The sequence below is a fragment of the Lethenteron reissneri genome, chromosome 72 (assembly GCF_015708825.2).
Source record: "Lethenteron reissneri isolate LAM-NWPU_2019-01 chromosome 72, ASM1570882v1, whole genome shotgun sequence".
Classification (NCBI taxonomy): Eukaryota; Metazoa; Chordata; class Hyperoartia; order Petromyzontiformes; family Petromyzontidae; genus Lethenteron; species Lethenteron reissneri.
In genome coordinates, this window is record NC_083850.1 from 3,900,860 (window position 1) to 3,926,909 (window position 26,050).

The following is a 26,050-nucleotide window of genomic DNA, read 5'->3' on the forward strand; positions in this document are numbered from 1 at the left end:
AAAAGCTATATACTTGAAAAAAACTTTAAAATGTTGAGTAAAGATGTACCTCCAGACGCATTCCAACTTTATCTCAACAGGAATACTTAACGACTACAATTGAACCCTTTCACAACCAGTGCTCATCACACCACTTCGGCAAGTCATCCGATAACATTACAAACCACCACTGGGCACGTCATTAAACTCTCAAAAAAACTATAAAACTAAAATGGTCAAAATTACACACAAAAGTACTCGATACGGCTTAATAGGTATAACCACATGACGTAATTTTTTTTCAGTCACCCCGAGCTCTCTGGTTGACTCTCGAGCCACTCCATTACATCCAGCCATCTCTCGGGATCCAACTGCATGGGATCGAAGGTGGAAACTTCTTGAGGACTCATTGCAGCACCTTGAATTTCAGCTTTTGATTTCAGTTTCCTATCATTGTGGACCTTCTGATGCCTGTTAAGAGTTGACGACTGTGAAAATGCCTTCCCACACGCAGGGCACAGGAATGGCTTATCGCCCGTGTGTGTTCTCTGATGAGTTTGAAGAGTTGATGAGTCTGCAAATGCCTTCCCACAAACATGGCACAGGAATGGCTTCTCGCCCGTATGTGTTCTCTGATGACTTTTAAGAGTTGACGACTGTGCAAATGCCTTCCCACACACAGGGCACAGGAATGGCTTCTCCCCCGTGTGTGTTCTCTGATGGTCTTGAAGAGTTGACGACTGTGCAAATGCCTTCCCACACACAGGGCACAGGAATGGCTTCTCAACCGTGTGTGTTCTCTGATGACTCTGAAGGTGTGATGACTTCGCAAATGTCTTCCCACACACAGGGCACAGGAATGGCTTCTCGCCCGTGTGCGTTCTCTGATGAGTTTGAAGAGTTGACGATTGTGCAAATGCCTTCCCACACACAGGGCACAGGAATGGCTTCTCGCCTGTGTGTGTTCTCTGATGAGTTTGAAGAGTTGATGAGTCTGCAAATGTCTTCCCACACACAGGGCACAGGAATGGCTTCTCGCCCGTGTGTGTTCTCTGATGAGTCTGAAGATGTGACGAGTGTGCAAATGTTTTCCCACACACAGAGCACAGGAATGGCTTCTCACCCGTGTGTGTTCTCTGGTGTCTCTTAAGACTTGATGACCATGAAAATGCCTTCCCACACACAGAGCAATTGAATGGCTTCTTGTCTCCGTGTGCGTGGGGCTGTGGAGAGCGTCTCTGCTCCATGTGAGCGTAGTAACAGTAGCGGTGTTATTGAGTCAAAAGTACGCTATCGGCCGCAAGGATGTTTAGCGTCGAGTTTTGGATTTTGTTAACTGCTAAAACAAGAACGACATTCGCGTCTAACCGAGATGCAAAAAAATCCCGCTTATTTGACGACGAACACGTTTAAGAGTTTGTCTGCGAAAATAAACACTTACTTGGAGATTCACGGTATATCGATGTCTGGAACCCGTCTGAAGATGTCGCCACGAACTCTCCCGACGCAAAGTCGCCTAACTGTCGACACAGCAATTGTGCTCGCCAGGCTGCGTTGTCTCGCGGTTGAAGGGCGATCAGCAGAGCGACGAGTCGAGCGTCCAACCTCATCAAGTTCCCTCTCGAAATGGCATTGAGCTCTGCTTCTGAGTCGCCTTATAACTCCCCCCCCCTAGGATCCAATCCTTTGTCTTTCAGGATATTTGCATTCGATTGTTAATTTTGGAAGGAACAATCCGCATGTCTATTAACATACCGAAGGGTAATGTGCCCTTTGTGCTTCATGCATGAATATGTAAGTGCATCTCAGTGTGTAATTGTGCGCTTATTTTGAATAAATGGAAAAACACGTTCCCCATGCCCTCCATTGTCCTCTATTTAAAGTGAATGCAGCCCCGTGGCGTTGCCAAAAATCGCCGAGCTTCGTGTGTGAGCACATACAGTCGCGTAGTGACCACACTTGCCACACAATCACTCTAACATCAGTAACCAAAATCCGATCTGGTACATGGTCTCCGCTTGGTCTGGTTTGTATCCGTCATCACTCCGGAGACAAACAGCGAGGCATGGTTTGGCCAGCCACCACCTCGTTTGCCAAAACGACTCTAATAGCTGCTCTCACACAATACTATCACCAATGGTGGTTTACAGGCTAGGCTGTTTAGCGGACAATCAGTCGTTTTGGGCAAGACGTATAGGAAAATACACACCTCTGTTATCCCATAAACACTATAGAGCATCGGTAAGGCTGTCTTGTTGGGGAGATGTAGCTTGGGTAAGGTGCTGTCACTGCAGTTAGGCGATGTGACTGGGTTATCACACGGATTCCGAAAAGCACCTTAGACAATACGATCCACTGCGCTCCATCTCCCCACATGAACGACGACATTCTGAGTTTTAAAAAAGTGGAATATATATTTTAAATACGTTTTTTTAAATAATGTTTATTGTATCTATGTTACAATGTGTGATTGTTATACTATTTATTTGTGTATACTGTATATACTTACATGGCTATTCGATTCCATTGATAGGACACATTCATCCAACAGTGGACAGTGTGATTCTAATACGAGTGGGATTCGAATAATTGTAATTCGATTATAATCCTGCATATCCTACCCCCGGTTGTCATATTAACTTACCATACGTACAACAACTGTGTGATTTTAATTAGCTCAGTGCGATTCTAATGATTAGTATGCGATTATAATCCCACACCTCCAATTATGTGGTTCTGCACTATAACAGTTAATCGTATTTTAAAGCGTAACAATGGCTAGGTTGTAGTTCATCGGTTATAATATTATATTTCACTATGTTAGAGTTTAACATGTGAGAGTTTACAATGTCAGAGTTGATCAAGAGCGTCAATCTTGATCGACGCAGAAGCAAATACAGCAGCAGCAACATCACATTTCTAGGGCGACGCAGCTACTTCTGATTCTGCTGCTTCCGCTGCTCAGATATTTGTTGCCAGGCCCTGCTCTCGTGGGACCCCACACGTCTTTGTAAATGATTGAGATGATGATGTCTGAGCTGATAGTTAATTTAATAAAGAGTACTTTGTGTGTAGGTCTGTATCATCGGCGATCAGCGAATACTGCTTATGAATGAACTCGCACTCCTTTATGACCGACATTGAACTAATTTGGTTGATTGAGACGAACAAGGCACGTGTCATGTCCAGACGAATTGATATTAACAATATTGTCCTTAAATATAATGCTAACACTGAATTAACGTTAACACTGGATTAAACATGCACATTTTAAACCCTGCCTATAGCATTTATGACTAACGATTCGCATTTGCACATAACATATATTCAAGCACAGTAAAATGCGCATACGAACATATTGTTACTAGAATAATTTTAATGCGATTCTAACCCTGCAAACCCCCACAGTTCGCGTATCCGTCCCCCGATTCGATTGAACCTACACTTTACATACATATGAGCGATTAGAATGCTTCTAATGACATTCTCATACCGTAACTCCGTTTATGGTGGAATCTATTATAAAAAAAAATTAAAGTCGTTGAATGTTTAGTGTTATTGTTCATAGTGTTATCAGTTTACATGTTATAGAGTACAGGTGATCCCCCGTATACTTCGGGTTTCGGGACCAGAAGGTTGTGAAACGATTAGCAAGCCGCTAATGAAAAGAACACGGGGCGGCGGGAACACGTGCTTCCATGGGCGGTCGTAGACAGGTTGTGTTGCCCACAGGTGACACCGGGTACGTCCACCAAGTTGCTCCGCCCACGGCGGGGTCTGGTAGAAGTCATGGAGGTGAAATGGCCGCAGTGTGTACGCATGTAGTTATGTCCGTCCCCACCCAGACAGCTCATCCCCATGTCCTGTACAGCCCAAGTCTGGTGTGTCCAACGCGGTGGGGCTCTCGGCAACGGAAACCGTACTCCAAAGGAAATGTGTTGTGGCGCCCACAGTTTCCGAGCCCCTGATGCCCGGGGTGCCTCAAGGATCCGCCACGTGCGAGGAACCGGTGCCTGGAACCCGGTCATATTCTTCAAAAGAAGCCAGGGACCTGCCTAATCCTTCAAGGCTGTGGTGCGAACCCTTGACGCCCCGAAATGCACAAGATTCTACCATGGGCGCGGGACGGGCGTCGAGAACCAGGTCAAAATGCGCAAGGTTGCGCTTGTAGGCTCCACGCAAAATATCAATGCTGTATATTTTTAACTAGCAGTAGTACCCGGCGTTGCCCGGGTGAAAAATATATGTCTTAATAACCTTACATATATACACACCCTCACCACTCAGCACTCACCCTCACCATTCACCCTCACCACTCTCCCTCACCACTCATCTTCAGCAATCACACCCTCACGAATCACCACTCACCCTCACCACTCACGTGAGCGTGGTGTTTTGCTTGTTGGAATTTCGCTTTGTTACAATTTGTGATTGTTATAAAATTGTAACGATTCATAATCGCAAGCGTTTATAATTGGTTTGTGCGTGTATTTATATAAATATATTCCGTCTTGTTAATCGATGACATCTAGCAGTGAAAATCGTGATTGTATATGACCATGTTGTAATTGTAATAATTTTTATCCGATCCTTGCACGTACACTATACATACATATTAGCGATTATTATAGACCACACTGTGATTCTAATGCTTCTAATGATATTATAATACCTTAGCTCCGTTTATATGGTTATAAATTGAAACACTAGTTTATAATCGTTTAATGTTTAGTGTTATCGTTCATAGTATTACAGTTGACATGTTATAGAGTACAGTTTATCCCCGACATACTTATGTGACGGAGATCCTCCTTCTGAAATTATCTTAACATGTTTTTGCTAGGAACATTATAAAATAAAGACCGGACAAACATTTGTTAAAAAATCGTTTTTATTCATCTGCAATCATTTTTACGTCAAAACTCGAAGGGAATATTTATTATGTCCTATGTTTACACATTTCCAGAACAATGCAAACCATTTCCGTTCCAGGAATACCAAAACGTTAAAGTATCATTCCCCATGATTTCCTTATTAGTTCACCACATTTGTTCACTGTGAGTCCATGTTGAAGTCAAGGCCATATATCCAACGAACGCGTCATCAATGTACATCCTGAAATCGACTATCTAAAGTCGATTATTACCAACCAAAAAAAACTTTATACTTGAAAAAAAAACCTTTTAAAATGTTGAGTAAAGATCTAACTACAGACGCATTCCAACTTTAGCTCAACAGGAACACTTAACGACTAAAATTGAACCCTCTCACAACCAGTGATCATCACACCACTTCGGCAAGTAATCCGATAACATTACAAATCACCACTGTGCACGTCATTAAACTCTCAAAAACTGTAAAACAAAAATGGTCAAAATTAAACACAAAAGTACTCGATACGGATTAAAAGGTATAACCACATGACATAATATTTTTTCAGTCACTCCGAGCTCTCTGGTTGACTCTCGAGCCACTCCATTACATCCAGCCATCTCTCGGGATCCAACTGCATGGGATCGAAGGTGGAAACTTCTTCAAGACTCATTGCAGCACCTTGAATTGATCGAGGTTGATCGAGACGAACAAGGCACGTGCCATGTCCAGACGAATTTATATTAACAATATTGTCCTTAAATATAATGCTAACACTGGATTAACGTTAACACTGGATTAAACATGCACATTTTAAACCCTGCCTAGCATTTATGACTAACGATTCGCATTTGCACATAACATATATTCAAGCACAGTAAAATGCGCATACGAACATATTGTTACTAGAATAATTTTAATGCGATTCTAACCCTGCAAACCCCCACAGTTCGCATATCCGTCCCCCGATTCGATTGAACGTACACTTTACATACATATGAGCGATAAAAATGCTTCTAATGACATTCTCATACCGTAACTCCGTTCAGGGTGGAATCTATTATAAAAAAAAATTAAAGTCACTATGGGGACCTCATTTGCCAGTAAAAATATGATAATTGGTTCTTTACCCTTCTATCTGGCAACAAAACTGACACCTTTTTGCAAGGAGTCATGTTTGCATAGACCGCAATACCTGCAGTCATAATACACTCTACGCCCGACCTTATGGAAGAGGTACGTAGACGACACTTTTGTCATCTGGCCACATGGCCGGCCTGCTCTAGACCAATTTCTCGACCACATCAATTCCATACACCCAGCCATGAGATTCACCATGGAAGTCGAAAAAGATGGCAAGCTACCCCTTTTTGGATGTCCTAATTAAAAGGAGACCTGATGGTACAATGAGCCACTCTGTCTACAGGAAAGCCACCCATACGGATGCTTACCTAAAACCGGATTCCCACCACCATCCATCCCAGAAGAATTCCATCATCAAGATTCTATACCATAGAGCCCAATGCATTTCCGACCAGGAACACATTGCCAGTGAACTCAAACACGTACGCCAAGCTCTTAAGGCTAATGGTTACTCCGACTACACAATCCGCAAGGCCATCACTCCAACCATCAAGAAGGATCCTGTTGAGGAGCCTTGCAAGACCATCACCTTACTCTACATTGCTGGGGTCACAAAAAAGATCTCCAAAATCCTGATTAAACACAAGATCCAGGTCCGATTCAACACAGTACATAAAATCCGTGATCTGGTCCCGTCTGTAAAAGATGTGGTTCCAGACATACAGTAACCTGGCGTCTACAAACTTAGTTGCCTCTGTGGTAGCAGTTACATTGGAGAAACCAAACGACATGTCTCGGACCGCATCCGTGAACATAAAGCAGACCTGAAACACGGTAGGACAAACTCCTCAGCCGTGGCAGATCACTGTTACAATTCAGTGGGCTCACATGACATTGACTTCTCCAAGACAGAGGTTCTCTGCAAGCCATCTGGCTATCATGAGAGATTCGTTCATGAGGCGATCCACATATACAAACACAGAGACAATTTCAACCGAAAAGATGGATTCTGGCTTAGCAATCATTGGAAGGACGTAATAAACCATTTCGGATCTTAACTGATTGTGTTCACGTTTACGGTGACTCTCAGACCGCGTTCCACTCACTGGCATTGTATTCTCCGCAGGGAATGGATTCTTTGCTCTGCTACTCTCCCATTCTCATATTTCGTTGCTGCCTCTTAGTATCTTTCACACGACGGTCAATGGTACAGTGTATAATAACAAATAGTATAACATTTATATGCTTAATACAATGTACAAAGTAATATATAGTATCGTAATTGTATAGTGAATATATAGCAGTGTGATATACATTAGGGTGGGTAGAATAATACATAGTGTAATAGAACAATGTATAAGGTATAAGGTGGTGTATAGTAATACAGTATATAATTAATGTTGGGTTTGTCTATGGCAGCATATAGTACGGGCTAGACCTGTTTGATGTAAGGGAAAAAATTTTAGCTGGAAGCATATTATATATTTTTTGCGAACTAGAATTGTAATGTATTACTTAAGGTTGGTAGCTCAGCTTATTCAGAGTGTATTTGGCATACTGATGATACTATGTAGTTTATACTTTCGTTTTTTACGTGGTTGTTTGGTTGCTGCAGCTGCATACTATTCACATTCCTTCCCTTTGTTGGTGCTGCCCCTGCCCTTGCCCCCTCCCTTTGATGCTGCTAATCCTGCATAATGCATGGGCATAATATGACTTTGAAAACCCCCCGCCCACTTCCCACGCATTTCACAATTAGCACTATTCGCATTCCTGCATTTCCCATAAATATGCTAAATTCCTCTTCATATGTAAATTCTTTTGTCAAGGCTCTCTTCCTCCTCCCTCACAGCTTAAATAGACACTCCAAGCCTAAGACGTGTCATTTAGACTCTGTCTTATCGACAGACATGTTCTTCACCTGAGGACGGCTGCTTGCGTTGTGGCCGAAACGTCGTGAGAATTATTTTATTATGTTTTATTTTTATTATTTTATTACTTCCCTTCTACGTGACTTTACCGAAAGAACCAAGAAGATGAACTCCTGCAGTCACGAAAGCTGTATATTGCTATTCGGTGCCATTGCAATGGAACATTCTACCAGCAGTGGGCAGCTTGATTCTAATACGACCATGGTGCGATTTTAATAATTTTGATGCGATTCTAAATCTGGCACCAACCAGGCCGCATTTACGACTCCCGATGTGCATCTACATATAACATACATTCTAGCTCAATGTAATTCTAATACTACCATAGTGTTATTCTAATAATTTGAATCCGATCATAATCCTGCACCCCCCAATTCGCATATCCGACCACCTGTTCGCATGTCAAAATGCCATAAATGCATATTACTTACGTACATACGAGCACAGTGAACGTACACTATACATTCATATGCGCAGAGTGTGATTCTAATACAATCACATTGTCATTCTAATACTTGTAATGAGATTATAAAAACGTACCTCTGTTTTTGGTGTTATAAATGATTAAACTAGTTTATAGTATTTTAATGTTACGTGTTATCGTTTATAGTGTTACAGTTCACGTGTCATAGCGTACAGGATTCCCTGTGTACTTGATGATTAGGGACCGTAACGTTGTGAATCGATTTATAATGGGGCCCTTTCCCCTCCAGGGACACATGTTAAATGGAGAGACAGCCAAGTTGCTGCCGGTTAAGGGCAGATTTGTGTGACGAAGATCCTCCACCTGAAACTCGCTTAAAACACGTTTTTGCTATGAATAAATAAACGGACAAACATTTGTTAAAAATACGTTTTTATTCATCTGCAATCATTTTTACGTCAAAACTCGAACCGAATGTATTATGTCCTATGTTCAAACAGTTACAGTGCAATGCAAACCATATCCGTTCCAGGAATACCAAAGCGTTAAAATATCATTCCCCATTATTTCCTTATTAGTTCACCACATGTGTTCACTGTGCGTCTATGTTGAAGTCAAGGCCATATATCCAACGAACGCGTCATCAATGTACATCCTGAAATCTAAAACCAATCAAAAAAAGCCATACACTTGACAAAACATCTTTAAAATGTTGAGTAAAGATGTACCTACAGACGCATTCCAACTTTAGCTCAACAGGAACACATAACGACTACAATTGAACAGTCTCACAGCCAGTGCTCATCACACCACTTCGGCAAGTTATCCCATAACATTACAAACCACCACTGGGCACGCCAATAAACTCTCACAAACTGTAAAACTAAAATAGTCAAAATTACACACAAAAGTACTCGATACGGCGTAATAGGTATAACCACATGCAATATTATGTTTCAGTCACCCCGAGCTCTCTGGTTGACTCTCGAGTCACTCCATTACATCCAGCCATCTCTCGGGATCCAACTGCATGGGATCGAAGGTGGAAACTTCTTCAGGACTCATTGCAGCACCTTGAATTTCAGCTTCTGATTTCAGTTTCCTATCATTGTGGACCTTCTGATGACTGTTCATGTTTGATGACTGTGAAAATGCCGTCCCACACACAGCACAGGAATGGCTTCTCGCCCGTGTTTGTTTTCTGGTGTCTCTGAAGAGTTGACAAGTGTGCAAATGCCTTCCCACACACAGGGCACAGGAATGGCTTCTCGCCCGTGTGTGTTCTCTGATGGTCTTGAAGAGTTGACGAGTGCGCAAATGCCTTCCCACACACAGAGCACAGGAACGGCTTCTCGCCCGTGTGTGTTCTCTGGTGTCTCTTAAGATTTGATGGCCGTGAACAGGACTTCCCACACACAGAGCAATTCAATGGCTTCTTGCCTCCGTGTACGTGGGGCTGTGGAGAGCGTCTCTGCTCCATGTGAGCGTAGTAACAGCAGCGGTGTTATCGAGTCAAAAGTACGCTATCGGCCGCAAGGATGTTTAGAGTTGAGTTTTAGATTTTGTTAACTGCTAAAACAAGAACGACACTCGCGTCTAACCGAGACGCAAAAAAATCCCGCTAATTTAACTACGAAAACGTTTAAGAGTTCATCCGCGAAAATAGACACTTACTTGGAGATTCACGGTATATCGATGTCTGTAACCCGTCTGAAGATGTCGCCACGAACTCTCCCGACGCAAAGTCGCCTAACTGTCGACACAGCAATTGTGCTCGCCAGGCTGCGTTGTCTCGCGGTAGAAGGGCGATCAGCAGAGCGACGAGTCGAGTGTCCAACCTCATCAAGTTCCCTCTCGAAATGGCATTGAGCTCTGCTTCTGAGCCGCCTTATAACTCCCCCGCTAGGATCCAATCCTTTGTCTTTCAGGATATTTGCATTCGATTGCTAATTTTGGAAGGTACAATCCGCATGTCTGTTTACATACCGAAGGGTAATGTGCCCATTGTGCTTCATGCATGAATATGTAAGTGCATCTCAGTGTGTAATTGTGCGCTTATTTTGAATAAAAACTTTGTCCTCGATTTAAAGTGAATGCAGAGAATTTAGCATGTAACTTTAGAAAAGGAAGAGAGCGGCCTTCTCGACGAGGGAGTGAAACCCAATAGGTAATCTTCTTCCTAGCGTTGTTCCCGCTGTGGCGCAGGGTCCGCTTTTCGGCATTGTCTTCTCCATTTGGCTCGGTCCAGGGCATCTTCAGGGGATGCGTTGACCGTCTTTATGTCTTCCTTTATTCGATCCATCCATCGCTTCTTCGGACGTCCGCGTGGACGGCGGCCCTCTGGCTCAATACGCATGGCAGTCTTGGCCACTGATGACTCTTCACTTCGCATCACATGGCCGTACCACCGAAGCCTTGCCTCAAGCATCTTGTCCGCAATGGGGGCCACACCAAGTCGATTCCGAACGTCTTCGTTCATGACACGATCCCATCGAGTGAGTCCGAGGCTCCATCTGAGCATCCTCATCTCCATGGTGTGGAGAGCTTGTTCGTGTACAGTTGTGGCTGGCCAGCACTCGGATCCATAGAGTGCCACCGGTCGGACGATGGTCTTGTAAATTTTTCCCTTCAGCCTATCCGGCATTTTCCTATCACAGAGGACTCCGGTGACTTGCCTCCACTTCATCCATGCCGCATTGACTCGTGACCTCACATCAGTCGTGATGCTACCATCTGAGCTGATGGTGGAGCCCAGGTACTTGAAGTCCGTCACTTTCTTCAGATCTTCTCCGTCAATGCTGATGGTGCCGTCGGTTTGGGGGCCACACTCCATATACTCCGTCTTTTTGATGTTGAACCTCATCCCGTTTTCGTCCAAACGTTCCTTCCACAGGCGCGTTTGTCTTTCCACTTCTCCTCTCTCTTCATCTGTGAGGAGGACGTCATCCGCGTAGAGAATTGACCATGGCAGGGGCGTGTGCAGGTCGGCAGTGACCGTGTCCATGCACAGGATAAACAGGAGTGGTGACAGGGCCGATCCTTGGTGCACTCCAACGCTGATGGGAAATGGCGGTGATATGCCCACTGCACACCTGATTGCACTGGTAACGTTCTTGTATAGGAGTTGCACCCAATGCACGTAGGTTTCAGGGACTCCATGGGATCGAAGCGAGTGCCAGATGAGGTCGTGGGGGACCCTGTCAAATGCCTTTTCAAGGTCGAGGAACGACACGTGCACAGCTTTGTTCTTCTCTCTGTGCCTCTCCAGCAGGAGCCTCGCCGCGAATATGGCGTCCGTAGTGCCACATCCTTTGACGAAGCCGCATTGGTTGGGTGATAGGGTGACGATGTTTCTAATCCTTGTGTCCAAAACTCGCTCAAAGATCTTCATCGCATGACACAGGAGCCGGATTGGCCTGTAATTCGAGCATTCTGCCACGGCCCCTTTACCCTTCCAAATTGGATCCGTCGTGCTGGTCGACCAGGCTTCTGGGACCTCACCGGTGCTCGTGATGGTGCTGAAGAGTTGGGTAAGGAGGGCAGCACCCTGCCTGCCAAGGATCTTCCAGGCCTCAGCAGGTATATCGTCCGGGCCAGTCGCTTTCCCATTCTTCATTCTCTTGATAGCTTGTTCCACTTCGGTGATGGTGATAGGTGAAACCGGATCGAGGACGTGTTCAGCGCTAATAATAGGTGGGTGGGGAAATTCCTGGTTGCAGATTCTAGAGAAGTATTCGCTCCAGCGTTGAAGGATGGCGGGTGGGTCTCTGAGAGCGCTGTGATTCTCATCCTTTATGCATTTGACCTGACCAATATCCTGAGTCGAACGATGGCGCGCCTCTGCCAGTCGATAGATCTTATTGGCACCTTCTGGGGTGTCCAGTTCGACATACAGTTGGTCGTATTGAGCTAATTTCACCGCTGCTACTACTCGCTTCGATGCCGATTTGCAGTTTCTGTATTGTTGGTAATCCAGATCTGCGAGCGTTTTGCGCCACTTCTTGAAAGCTAGCTTCTTCTCTTTCACTGCTAGCTGAACTTCTTCGTTCTACCACCATATTTGCTTGTCAATGAAGTATTTTGCCGGCTCAGTTAGCCTTAGTGCTTCCGTTGCCGCTGTGCACAGTTGGCCGGCGAGATCTTCCCAAATCGCATTCGCTGGTCGGTTGGTGTTCACGTCAATCTGATTGAGGGCGACTCTCAGCTGATCTTTGCATTCCTTCATCCGCCACCACTTAATTTGCTGCTGTTCCGTTGTTGGTGGGCGATGTCGCTGGCCAATGTCCATTTTCATGTCCATGATCAGGATGCGATGTTGTGGGGTGATGTTGTCCGATGGTATGACTTTAGTGTTTGTCACCGTTTTCAGCTTATCCCGCTTGACAAGCCAGAAATCAATGAGTTGATCTCCCACCACTGGCGTACGTAATGAGATGGGACGGTCTCTTCTTGAAGAAGGTGTTGGCGAGGACAAGATCATGGGCTTCCGCAAAGTCCAGGGCTCGGTTTTCCTCATCGTTCCGGGTACCATATCCTTGGCCACCATGGTTTCGAGGGTATCCATCCCGGGCGTTTCCAACGTGTCCATTTAGGTCTCCACCAATTACTAACTGCTCTTCTCCATTTATTTGATTGCATGTGTCCATCAATTGTTCCCAAAATTCCTCCTTGGTATCTGCTGGGCAGCCAGGCTGCGGCGCATACCACCAAAGTGTTATTCAAATAATTGTAATCCCATCCTGATCCTGCACCTTCATGTTTCACATATCCCACCATTGGTTCGCACGTCCATATTACATACATACATGTTACATGCATATATATTACATACAGACATATCTCATGCATACATATTACATACAGACATGTTACATACTGACGAGCAAATTGTGATTCCTAGAGGACCACGTTGTGAAGCTAAGAATTCGAATTCAAATATCACACTTCAATGTACGGTGTTCTAATCTTTAACACATATGCAGTACTAATCACATTCCTGCATTTCCCATAAATATGCTAAATTCCTTTTGATATGCAAATTCCTTTGTCAATGCGCCCAGCTTATATATATGCTCCAAGCTCGTGTGCTGTTTCATTCAGACTCTGTCGCCTCGACGGACCTGGTTTTCACCTGAGGACGGCTGCTTGCGTTGTGGCCGAAACGTCGTGAGAATTGTTTTATTATGTTTTATTTTTATTATTTTAATACTTCCCTTCTACGTGACTTTACCGAAAGAACCAAGAAGATGAATCCCTGCAGTCACGAAAGCTTTAAATCGAAATAAAATCTTTAACACCAGTTTATTGTTATTTTATAGCGTTATAATGTATAGCTCATAGCTTAACATTATAGTTTACTATAACACTAGTTTGTAGTGTTATTTTAAAGCGTTACAATGTATAGCTCATAGTTTAAAGATTATATTGTTAGAGTTTATAATGTTAGAGTATGCTCTGTGAGTTTACAATTTGAGAGTTTGTGGACGTGCCCTGTTCTCGTGGGACCCGACACGGATTTGGAAATGATTGCTATGATCATGTCTGAGCTGGGATGAGCGACTAATGTTTACTTTGATTAATCATAACTCTGTGTAGGTTAGTGCAATCGGGGCTTAGTGAATACTACTCATGAATGAACTCATACTTCTTTCGGATATAAATTTAAATCATGTTGGTAGAAGCTCTGCTTCTGAGCCGACTTATAACTCCCCCCCTAGGATCCAATCCTTTGTCGTTCAAGATATTTGCATTCGATTGTTAATTTTTGAATGTACAATCCGCATGTCTTTTAACATACCGAAGGGTAATGTGCCAATTGTGCTTCATGCATGAATATGTAAGTGCATCTCAGTTTGTAATTATGCGCTTATTTTGAATAAATGGAAAAACTTTGTCCTCGATTTAAAGTGAATGCAGAGAAATTAGCATGCAACTTTAGAAAAGGAAGAGAGCGGCCTTCTCGACGAGGGAGTGAAACCCAATAGGTAATATTCTTTTACAGCGTTACAATGGATAGGTTGTAGTTCATAGGTTATAATATTATGTTTCACTATGATAGAGCTTAATATGTGAGAGTATACAATATCAGAGTTGATCAAATTCAACGATCAAGGGCGTCAATCGGGTGAGTTTGGTCAGAGGCTTTAATCAAAGGCGTCATCCCATCACGGAACATCACCTCCCTGCGTATATCACAGCAACAGAAGCAACTACAGCAGCAACAACAGCAGCGACAACAACAGCAGCAACATCACATGTCGAGGGCGACGCAGCTACTTCCGATTCTGCTGCCCAGCTGTTTGTAGTCGGGACCTGCTCTCGCAGGACCCCACACGTCTTTGGAAATGATTGCGATGATCATGTCTGAGCTGAGAATTAAGTCACTCAAAATTACTTTGTTTAACCATAACTTTAGGTAGGTTAGTGTCATAGGGGCTCTGTGAATACTAATCATGAATGAAATCACACTCCTTTATGACCGACATTGTACTAATTTTGGTTGATCGAGTAGAACAAGGCACGTGCCACGTCCAGACGAATTCTTATCAACCACAGTGTCCTTAAATATGATGCTAAAATAAATGGTAACACTGGATTAAACGTGCACATCTTAACCCCTCCCTCGCATTTACGACTAACGATTTGCATTTTCACATAACATACATTCAAGCACAGTAAAATGCTAATACGACAATATTGTTATTCTAAAATTTAAATGCGATTCTTGCCCTGTACCCCCCACAGTTCACATATCCGACCTCCGGTTCGATTGAACAGATAATTTACATAAATATGTGTAGAGTGCGATTTTAATACTTCTAATGAGATTTAAATACCGTACCTGCGTTTATGGTGGTATAAATAATAAAACCAGTTGATATCTTTTTGTCGTTTAATGTTGAGTGTTATTGTTTATAGTGTTATCAGTTTACATGTTTTTTTTGTACAGGTGATTCCCGGTGTACTTCGGTATTCTGGACCTGAACGTTGCGAAACGATTCATAACGAGGACCTTTCCCCACCAGAGCGCAATCCGCTAATGAAAATAACTCGGGGCGGCGGGAACACGTGCTTCCATGAGCAGTGGGGGACAGGGCATGGTTGTATTGCCCACAGGTGCCACCGGGAAAATCCCCCAAGTTGCTCCGCCCATGGCGGGGTCAGGTAGAGGTCATAGAGGTGGGTGATGTAAAGACAATGCGTCAACTAAGGGACAAGTGGTGACAACAAGATAAAGAGAGTTCGAGAAGGGAAGGCGGGACCAAGTGTGGGCGGAGGTTCACGCCGAGAATGAGAGAGGGGGAGGAACGAGGTTTGGGGCTGTGTTGGCTGGTTGCTGTCTCGTCGTCGTCGTTGCTATATCGTGACGCCTGGGGTCTAAAACCGCGTTAAAGGCCCATGGTAGAATCTTGTGCCTTTCGGGGCGTCAAGGGTTCGCACCACAGCCTTGAAGGGTTAGGCAGGTCCCTGGCTTCTTTTGAGAAACATGACTGGGCTCCAGGCACCGATTCCTCACACGCGGGAGATCATTGAAGCACCCCGGGCCTCAGGGGCTAGGAAACTGTGAGCGCCACAACACATTTCCTTTGGTGTACGGTTTCCGTTGCCGAGTGCCCCACCACGTTGGACACACCAGACTTGGGCTGTACAGGACATGGGGATGAGCTGTCTGGGTGGGGACGGACATAAGTCTTGAGGCGCGATGGGTGGACGAACCAACGGCGACGCCCTATCTACATTCGTACACACTTAGGCCGTTTCATCTCTATGACTTCAGCTGTATCACTATAAACGATACCACTCACCATTAAACGACTATAGACTGGTTTCCTAATTCATTACACCATAAACTGAGGTACGGTATTCAAATCTCATTAGAAGTATTATAATCGTACTCTGCTCATATGTATGTAAAGCGAACGTTCCATTAAACCGGGGGTTGGATATGCGAACTGTTGGGGGTGCAGGGTTAGAATCGAATTTAAATTCCTAGAATAACAATATTGTCGTATTAGCATTTTAGAATTTAAATTCCTAGAATAACAATATTAAATTCCTAGAATAACAATATTGTCGTATTAGCATTTTACTGTGCTTGACTGCATGTTACGTGTAAAATGCAAATTGTTAGTCGTAAATGCGAGGCAGCGGTTAAGAGGTGCAGGTTTAATCCAGTGTTAATGTTTATTTTAGCATCATATTTAAGGACAATATTGGTAATAAAAATTATTCTGGACATGGCACGTGCCTTGTTCGTCTCGATCAACCAAAATTAGTAGAATGTCGGTCATAAAGGAGTGCGAGTTCATTCATGAGTAGTATTCGCTAAGCTCCCAGACACTAACCTACACACAGTTATGGTTAAACAAAGTAACGTTTAGTCACTTAATTCTCAGCTCAGACATGATCGCAATCATTTCCAAAGACGTGTGGGGTCCCGCGAGAGCAGGTCCTGTCTACAAATAGTCGAGCAGCAGAAACAGCAGAATCGGAAGTAGTTGCGTCGCCCTCAAAATGTGTTGTTGCTGCTGCTGTTGTCGCTGCTGTTATTGGTGCTGATTTAGTTACTTCTGTTGCTGTTATGTGTCTGGTGGTTGCTCATTTACTCAACACCACCCATAATCATCAACACAAATCATCAGTATCAACACCCATTATCATCATTATCACTATCAACTCACCATCACCAACCATCGTCTCCACCACCACCACCCAACCATCACAACCAACATTCATCATAACCATCACCAATCATCCATAATCACAACAACCCATCATCATCACCACCCATAACCATCACCACCCATCATCATAACTCCCCAATCATTACCACCACCCATCATCATCACTACCACCCATCATAATCACTACACATTATCATCACCACCATCCATTATCAAGAAACATCATCATCACCACCCATCATAAATTAACAAACACACAGAGCTACAAACATAGATATGTAACCTTACACAGACATCGATAACAGACACACACAAATAAACAATCTCATTAACAACTTAATTATAAAAAGCCCTAATTACCACTGCCAGGATAGGTGCACACAGACAAATCCTTTACACAATAATAATTTACATGGAACTCAAATTCACACTTAGTACAACCACCTCACTCACTTAAATATAACTACAGATCAATAACTATACTACAAACCTGAATTTAAAAGTAAATAAACCAATGTTATGGTGTTTATACGCTTGAAATGTAATTAATGAAATGCAAGTTAATAATTCCAATTAAACAAAAAATAACTACGAACAAATATGAAGCCTGAGGCCTAGGTATATGCCAGGCCTGATGGCCAGGCATCGCTTCAGTCCTCGCCGCAGTAACGGCGACATCAAAGACAGCACAAAGCGAGGGGGCAAATGTTTAATGTCGAACAGAGGGCTCTGCTGTTTCCGGTGACGCACACCACCCGCACTGCACCACGTGGTGCGCCCGCCAAGCGCGTGGGGGCGGAGCCTCGCTGTAGTGACGTCACCTCTGTTACGTCATAGCCACGCCTCCACCCGCAGTCGAGAGGAATGCGCACGAGTGAGCAGCAGCAGAAGCCTTTGCAGAGCGAATCGTCAACGAGGTGAGCGTCCCTATGGGAACCTCATTTGCCAGTAAAAATATGATAATTGTTTTTTACCCTTCTATCTGGCAACAAAACTGACACCTTTTTACAGTGCGCCTTTTGGCGTCATCAGGTCCAACCCATGTGAGACTAGGCTCTAAGGAAAGCTGTCTCGGGTGTGGACCAATCAACTTCAAGGACAGTGCACATTATCAGATTTATGTTCTTTTGTTTGTATTATGACTGCAGGTATTGCGGTCTATGCAAACATGACTCCTTGTAAAAAGGTGTCAGTTTTGTTGCCAGATAGAAGGGTAAAAAACAATTATCGTGAGCGTCCCTGTTGACGATGCGTGTTGTTTATTTTTATTGCACGTTTTGACTACAAACTAAATGTTGGTATTTGGATTTTCTGCAACCAAATTAGGACTATTAGGTTACTTGGCATGCTCTGATATGTTGCTGTTACTGTCATTGTTTAGACCCAAAATAAGTCAACATTTAAAACGTTCATAACTAACCTGTTTTAATCTTATAAAATATGATTAACATGTCCATAATGATTGTGTTCTGATTGCCTGCATAATTGTGCCCTGCATTACATGTATTGAATGTTATCCAACACGGGGGAGGAGTCTGCCTTTTAGTTCAGACCCAAGCTGCTGCCATAGACGTCTCCTATCTGTGATGTCACAGGCACATGGGCGGTACCTCTGACATCACGTGACCTACGACGTCATTCTCGGGTTATAACAAATGATTTAAGTATGGTCATTTGACCCCAATGACCTACAAGACATAGGGGGCCTTTATCAAACAGTCGATTAATACAAATGGGCTGTGCATCAACATGCTTGTCTGGATTAGAGGTTAAACATCACGGTTATGTCTGGCGATTATGTTTAATGCAATAGGCAGTTGGAATAAACATGTTCGCGTGGGTAGATGAGTGAGTGATCTGACGCACCTGTGAGCGGGCAAACAAGCGAGTGAGTGGACTTGTAAAACCAACGACACGAAAGTGATTTGATTGGTACAGCGAGTGGTCAAATATGTAATAATTGAGAGGATGAGTGATTCAAAAGGTTGCTAAATCTGAGCGTTTTTACAACCTCCCCAGGCCCTCCAACAACAGAAACGACTCCTTCCCAACAACATGGACAGACAACGCAAGTGGGCTGACATCTTGGAGGACTATGATGGTAAGTCCCAGTTACCTGCATCACGTGGTTTTAATGCAGAGAAGGCAGCTCCCTGATTCATTATTTTTAGTGGACGTGGCTTGGTGGTGATGGGAAGAGGTAAACGGTCAAGGGTGGCAGACAGCATGGATTTAGAACTGCGTTTCAGCCATATTGGTTTAAACGGGGGTCTCAACTTTATGAAATTGATGATCTCAACATGCTTACAAAAATATGACTTGCAATGTTTTACTGCCATGTGATTAATATTTCTCAACAGCAGGTCATGTTATGTGTTAAGAGGTAATTACAAGAATCTCAGAATTAGTTGTGTGAATATCCACGTGCTTCGTTCTCTCATACATTACTCGTCTTTTGAATTAATTTTGTTTTCCGTAGCCCGGGAGTCATGGCGCCAGTCGACCACGTGGGGGGACATTATGGATGAAGTGGACCCTTTCCCAGGCCAAAGCTATGAAAATCGTTCCCCAAAGGTGTGTATGGGGTCTATGGGAGTCAAACACCACATTCTCTCCACACTCCAACACCATTGAACCACAACATCATTACACCTCACATCACCACACAATCTCTTTACATCACCACCAACTCGATACAATATACTCTTAGGTTTTTTCGGTGAAGTCACGTATGTGACTATTTCTTAGGTTTTTTCGGTAAAGTCACAGACGTGAGTATGAATCCTCGCAGTCACGAAAGCTTCAAATCGAGAATCAATACAATAGCATAGAGCCTCATAAAGCGTCAATACCATCACAAGGCACCGTCTCTCCAGAACATTCCACAATTTCACCTCTCCGTATCACAACACCATCTCCCAACACCATCACTCCATCTCTCCACCAACACGTCATGCCATATCCCACTCGTGCAGGCAAATGAAGTCGCCATTCATTACCAATGAAGACAGAATGATATCAGGCAATCTCATGAATTATGTCTGTGAGCTGATTGGAAGTTGCCATTCCAGTTACCCATTATGGGTGCTGCAATAAAATGTGTTCAGATTATGGGCATCCAGATCTTTACAATAGAACATTCTGTGGAAACTATTGCCCGTGATGATTGTTGCCAACAATCGCCATGAAATCGTTGTAGACTATCACTGCATTAAGTGCGCGTATTGAATTTGTGAGAATATGAGGATGTAACATGTATTTTGATAACATTAGGTGATGGTGTATATTCATACGTAAATATACACCATCACCTGATGCCTGTTCATGTTTGATGAGTGTGCAAATGCCTCCCCACACACAGGGCACAAGAATGGCTTCTCGCCCGTGTGTTCTCTGGTGACGCTGAAGATGTGATGAGTGTGCAAATGTCTTCCCACACACAGGACACAGGAATGGCTTCTCGCCCGTGTGTGTTCTCTGATGAGTTTGAAGAGTTGTCGATTGTGCAAATGTCTTCCCGCACACAGGGCACAGGAATGGCTTCTCGCCCGTGTGCGTTCTCTGATGAGTTTGAAGAGTTGTCGATTGTGCAAATGTCTTCCCGCACACAGGGCACAGGAATGGCTTCTCGCCCGTGTGTGTTCTCTGATGACTCTGAAGATGTGATGAGTGTGCAAATGTTTTCCCACACACAGAGCACAGGAATGGCTGCTCACCCGTGTGTGTTCTCTGGTGTCTCTTAAGACTTGATGACCATGAAAATGCCTTCCCACACACAGAGCAATTGAATTGTTTCTTGCCCCCGTGTGCGTGGGGCTGTGGAGAGCGTCTCTGCTCCATGTGAGCGTAGTAACAGTAGTGGTGTTATTGAGTCAAAAGTACGCTATCGGCCGCAAGGATGTTTAGCGTTGAGTTTCAGATTTTGTTAACTGCTAAAACAAGAACGACACTCTAACCGAGACGCAAAAAAATTCCGCTAATTTGACGACGAAAACGTTTAAGAGTTTATCCCCGAAAATAGACACTTACTTGGAGATTCACGGTATATCGATGTCTGGAACCCGTCTGAAGATGTCGCCACGAACTCTCCCGACGCAAAGTCGCCTAACTGTCGACACAGCAATTGTGCTCGCCAGGCTGCGTTGTCTCGCGGTTGAAGGGCGAACAGCAGAGCGACGAGTCGAGCGTCCAACCTCATCAAGTTCCCTCTCGAAATGGCATTGAGCTCTGCTTCTGAGCCGCCTTATAACTCCCCCCCTCGGATCCAATCCTTTGTCTTTCAGGATGTTTGCATTCGATTGTTAATTTTGGAAGGTACAATCCGCATATCTATTAACATACCGAAGAGTAATGTGTCTATTGTACTTCATGCATGAATATGTAAGTGCATCTCAGTGTGTAATTGTGCGCTTATTTTGAATAAATGGAAAAACGTTGTCCTCGATTTAAAGTGAATGCAGAGAAATTAGCATGTAACTTTAGAAAAGGAAGAGAGCGGCCTTCTCGACGAGGGAGTGAAACCCAATAGGTAATATTATTTTACAGCGTTACAATGGATAGGTTGTAGTTCATAGGTTATACTATTATGTTTCACTATGATAGAGCTTAACATGTGAGAGTATACAATATCAGAGTTGATCAAATGCGAGCAGGCTACCTTGAGAGCGATCGCGAATGGGTTGCGTGTCTGGAAGAAGCCTCGCTCTTTCAGATGCCGTACCAGCTTCGTCAACTCTTCGCTACGATTCTGCTGTATTCCATGCCAGCAGATACGAAGGATCTCTGGGATTAATTCTACGACGAATTGGCTCGCGATTACGAGTACCAGTACCGCGAGCTGACCAACAAAGAACAAATGGCAAAGTTTAAGACCCTTCACAGCCTCCACGAGTTCCTCACGGCAGGTGGGATGGCTCTGTCGGACTTTGACGACCTCCCGCAGCTTTCCGAGTACCCACACTTGGTCTTGGACTCGCTGCTTGAGAACAACCATATCCGCCGCGAATTGGAAGGATATGATAGAAACGAGCTACAAGACATCGTAGAACATGCTGACAGACTCAACACGAACTAGAGAGAAATCTACGACGAAATTGTTGGCTCAGTCGAAGACAGTCAACCCGATCAAAAGCTGTTTTTCATCGATGGTCCGTGCGGCACGGGGAAGTCCACGCTGCTCAACCATGTGCTGGCGAAGATACGTCTTCAAGGCAAGATTGCGATTGCTGTTGATTCCAGCGGCATTGCCTCGCTGCTGCTTCCAGGCGGCCGTACCGCGCATTCCATGTTCAAGATCCCGTTGAAACCTACGAACATATCCACATGCTTCATTCGCAAACAGTCCAAGCTCAAAACATTTATCAAGGAGGCAAGTCTTATCGTTTGGGATGAAGCCCCAATGACGCCCAGGTTTGCGTTTGAAGCAGTGGATCGCACACTTCGCGATATTTTGGACAATCTGCATGAACCGTTTGGAGGCAAAGTGGTTGTCCTGTCCGTTGACTTTCGACAGATTCTTCCAGTTGTCAAGAAAGGAACACCAGCTGATACTGTGGATGCGTATTTCAAGTCGTCCGACCTGTGGTCCCACTTCAAGCAAGTTCATCTGACTGTGAACATGAGAGTCCAGTGTGCAGAGAACCAAGAATCCGCCGCAGAACTTGCTGCCTTTTCAAAATTTATTTTGGAAGTCGGAGAGGGTAGGCATGAAGTTGATCCAGACCTCGGTCCAGATTGCATGAAGACTCCGCGTGCCATGGTGATCGACAATCCTGAATACGACCCAGACATCGACGGAGATGAGGACGGCAGTCATCTGCCCGTTCCACTCGGGTTGAAGAGGATTGTCGATGCCATGTACAGTGCAGATGAATTGAATTACCCTACGGTGGCAACGAACGACTACTTCGCTCGCCGCACTATTCTGACACCGACCAACGCCGCTGTGCAGCGAGTGAATGAGGGTGTCGTGGATCGTCTCAGAGAAACTCCACAAGTGTACCTGTCTACAGATTCGGTTGAGGACGACGAGAGAGCAGGGTCAGCATTCTTTGAGACAGAGGTCCTCAACTCGGTGAACATCAACGGGGTTCCCCCACACAAGTTGATCCTCAACAAAGGCATCCCAGTGATGATATTGCGCAACTTGAACCCGGACGCTGGCCTGTGCAACCGAACACGGCTTCGCATCGTGCAAATGAAGCCACCCGTCATTCGCGCGACTATCATGACAGGAACCCATAACGGTAAGGAGGTGTTGATCCCTCGGATCATCTTCATCAGCGACGACAACACGAAGGACTTCCCATTCTGACTTCGGCGCAAACAGTTCCCCATTGTCCCAGCCTTCGCGATGACCATCAACAAGGCGCAAGGGCAAACTGTTCACAACCTGGGATTATATCTACCAACGCCATGCTTCTCGCACGGCCAACTGTACGTGGCACTATCGCGAGTCACGGCAAGATCCAACATCAAGGCGCTTATTGAGGGACCTGACGACGAGGAGGAAGACTGAGTGTACACGAAGAATATCGTGTATCGCCAGATATTTCAATAGGTTGCATTCTATATTTGAATAAGTTGCATTCTTTAATATTGTCGATTGAGCGTCTCATAAAAATAAATATAACCTCACAAAAATAAACATTGAACAATCACCAAAACATGTATATTGTGTCCAGCCACTTTCAACTCCGCACCAACCAAGCATATGCACACCGACTGCGAAGCGGGCGGCGACTGCTAGTGCATGTATGTAATATGGACGTGCGAACCAATGGTGGGATATGTGAAACGGAACGTGCAGAATCAGGATGGGATTAAAATTATTTGAATAACACTTTGGTGGTATTGGACCAAGCTATCCACTGCTGGATGAATGTTAATCTCAATGGCATCAAATAGCAATATTCAGTATGTATATATAAAGTAATCACACAAACCCAATATTACATACATACACGTTACATACATACATGCACATATATTTACTACAGACATGTTACATACTTACGACTGTAATGTGATTTTAGGAGGATTACGGAGTGATTCGAAAAATTCGAATGCGATTAGAATATCACACTTCATTGTAGGTTGTTCTAATCTATAACACTAGTTAATAATGTTATTGTATAGCGTTATAATGTATAGTTTAAGGCCCGTGGTGCCTCAAGGATCCGCCACGTGCGAGGAACCGGTGCCTGGAGCCTGGTCAAATTCTTCAAAAGAAGCCAGGGACCTGCCTAATCCTTCAAGGCTGTGGTGCGAACCCTTGACGCCCCGAAATGCACAAGATTCTACCATGGGCGCCGGACGGGCGTCGAGAACCAGGTCAAAATGCGCAAGGTTGCGCTTGTAGGCTCCACGCAAAATATCAATACTGTATATTGCTATTCGGTGCCATTCAGATGGAACATTCTACCAGCATCTTCTTGGTTCTTTCGGTAAAGTCACGTAGAAGGGAAGTAATAAAATAATAAAAATAAAACATAATAAAACAATTCTCACGACGTTTCGGCCACATTTCAGTCACCCCGAGCTCTCGGTTTGATCCTCGAGCCACTCCATTACATCCAGCCATCTCTCGGGATCCAACTGCATGGGATCGAAGGTGGAATCTTCTTCAGAATTCATTGCAGCACCTTGAATTTCACCTTTTGATTTCAGCTTCCTATCATTGTGGACCTTCTGATGCCTGTTAAGAGTTGATGACCGTGCAAATGACTTCCCACACACAGAGCACAGGAATGGCTTCTCGCCCGTGTGTGTTTTCTGGTGACGCTGAAGAGTTGATGCCTGTGCAAATGTCTTCCCACACACAGGGCACAGGAATGGCTTCTCGCCTGTGTGTGTTCTCTGATGAGTTTGAAGAGTTGATGAGTCTGCAAATGTCTTCCCACACACAGGGCACAAGAATGGCTTCTCGCCGGTGTGTGTTCTCTGGTGAGTTTGAAGATTTGATGCCTGTGCAAATGTTTTCCCACATACAGAACACAGGAATTGCTTCTCACCCGTGTGTGTTCTCTGGTGTCTCTTGAGATTTGATTGCCGTGAAAATTCCTTCCCACACACAGAGCAATTGGATGGCTTCTTGCCTCCGTGTACGTGGGTCTGTGGAGAGCGTCTCTGCTCCATGTGAGCGCAGCGCTGTTATCGAGTCAAAAGTACGCTATCGGCCGCAAGGATGTTTAGCGTTGAGTTTTGGATTTTGTTAACAGCTAAAACAAGAACGACACTCGCGTCTAACCGAGACGCAAAAAATCCCGCTAATTTGACGACGAACACGTTTAAGAGTTTATCCGCGAAATAGACACCTACTTGGAGATTCACGGTATATCGATGTCTAGAACCCGTCTGAAGATGTCGCCACGAACTCTCCCGACGCAAAGTCGCCTAACTGTCGACGCAGCAATTGTGCTCGCCAGACTGCGTTGTCTCGCGGTTGAAGGGCGATCAGCAGAGCGACGAGTCGAGCGTCCAATCTCATCAAGTTCCCTCTCGAAATGGCATTGAGCTCTGCTTCTGAGCCGCCTTATAGCTCCCCCCCAAGGATCCAATCCTTTGTCTTTCAGGATATTTGCATTCGATTGTTAATTTTGGAAGTTACAATCCGCATGTCTATTAACATACCGAAGGGTAATGTGCCCATTGTGCTTCATGCATGAATATGTAAGTGCATCTCAGTGTGTAATTGTGCGCTTATTTTGAATAAATGGAAAAACTTTGTCCTCGATTTAAAGTGAATGCAGAGAAATTAGCATGTAACTTTAGAAAAGGATGAGAGCGGCCTTCTCGACGAGGGAGTGAAACCCAATGGGTAATATTCTTTTACAGCGTTACAATGGATAGGTTGTAGTTCATAGGTTATAATATTATGTTTCACTATGTTAGAGCTTAACATGTGAGAGTCTACAATATCAGAGTTGATCAAATGCGACGATCAAGGGCATCAATCGGGTGAGTTTGATCAGAGGCTTTAATCAAAAGCGTCATCCCATCACGGAACACCACCTCCCTGCGTATATCACAGCAACAGAAGCAACTACAGCAGCAACAACAGTAGCGACAACAGCAGC

The 26,050-nt window shown here is 44.4% G+C and overlaps 1 protein-coding gene across 1 annotated transcript; it reads right to left on the minus strand.

Moving 5' to 3' along the window:
* Window positions 1-437: 437 nt before the first annotated feature.
* Window positions 438-25,049, minus strand: LOC133361329 (zinc finger protein 84-like; the record flags this gene model as incomplete). Its single annotated transcript, XM_061580263.1, has 5 exons — window positions 438-1,151; window positions 9,527-9,665; window positions 12,715-12,737; window positions 20,397-20,709; window positions 24,670-25,049. Coding segments are annotated over 5 exons (1,569 nt in total), but the record flags the coding sequence as incomplete, so codon positions are not given.
* Between the last annotated feature and the right edge of the window lie 1,001 nt (window positions 25,050-26,050).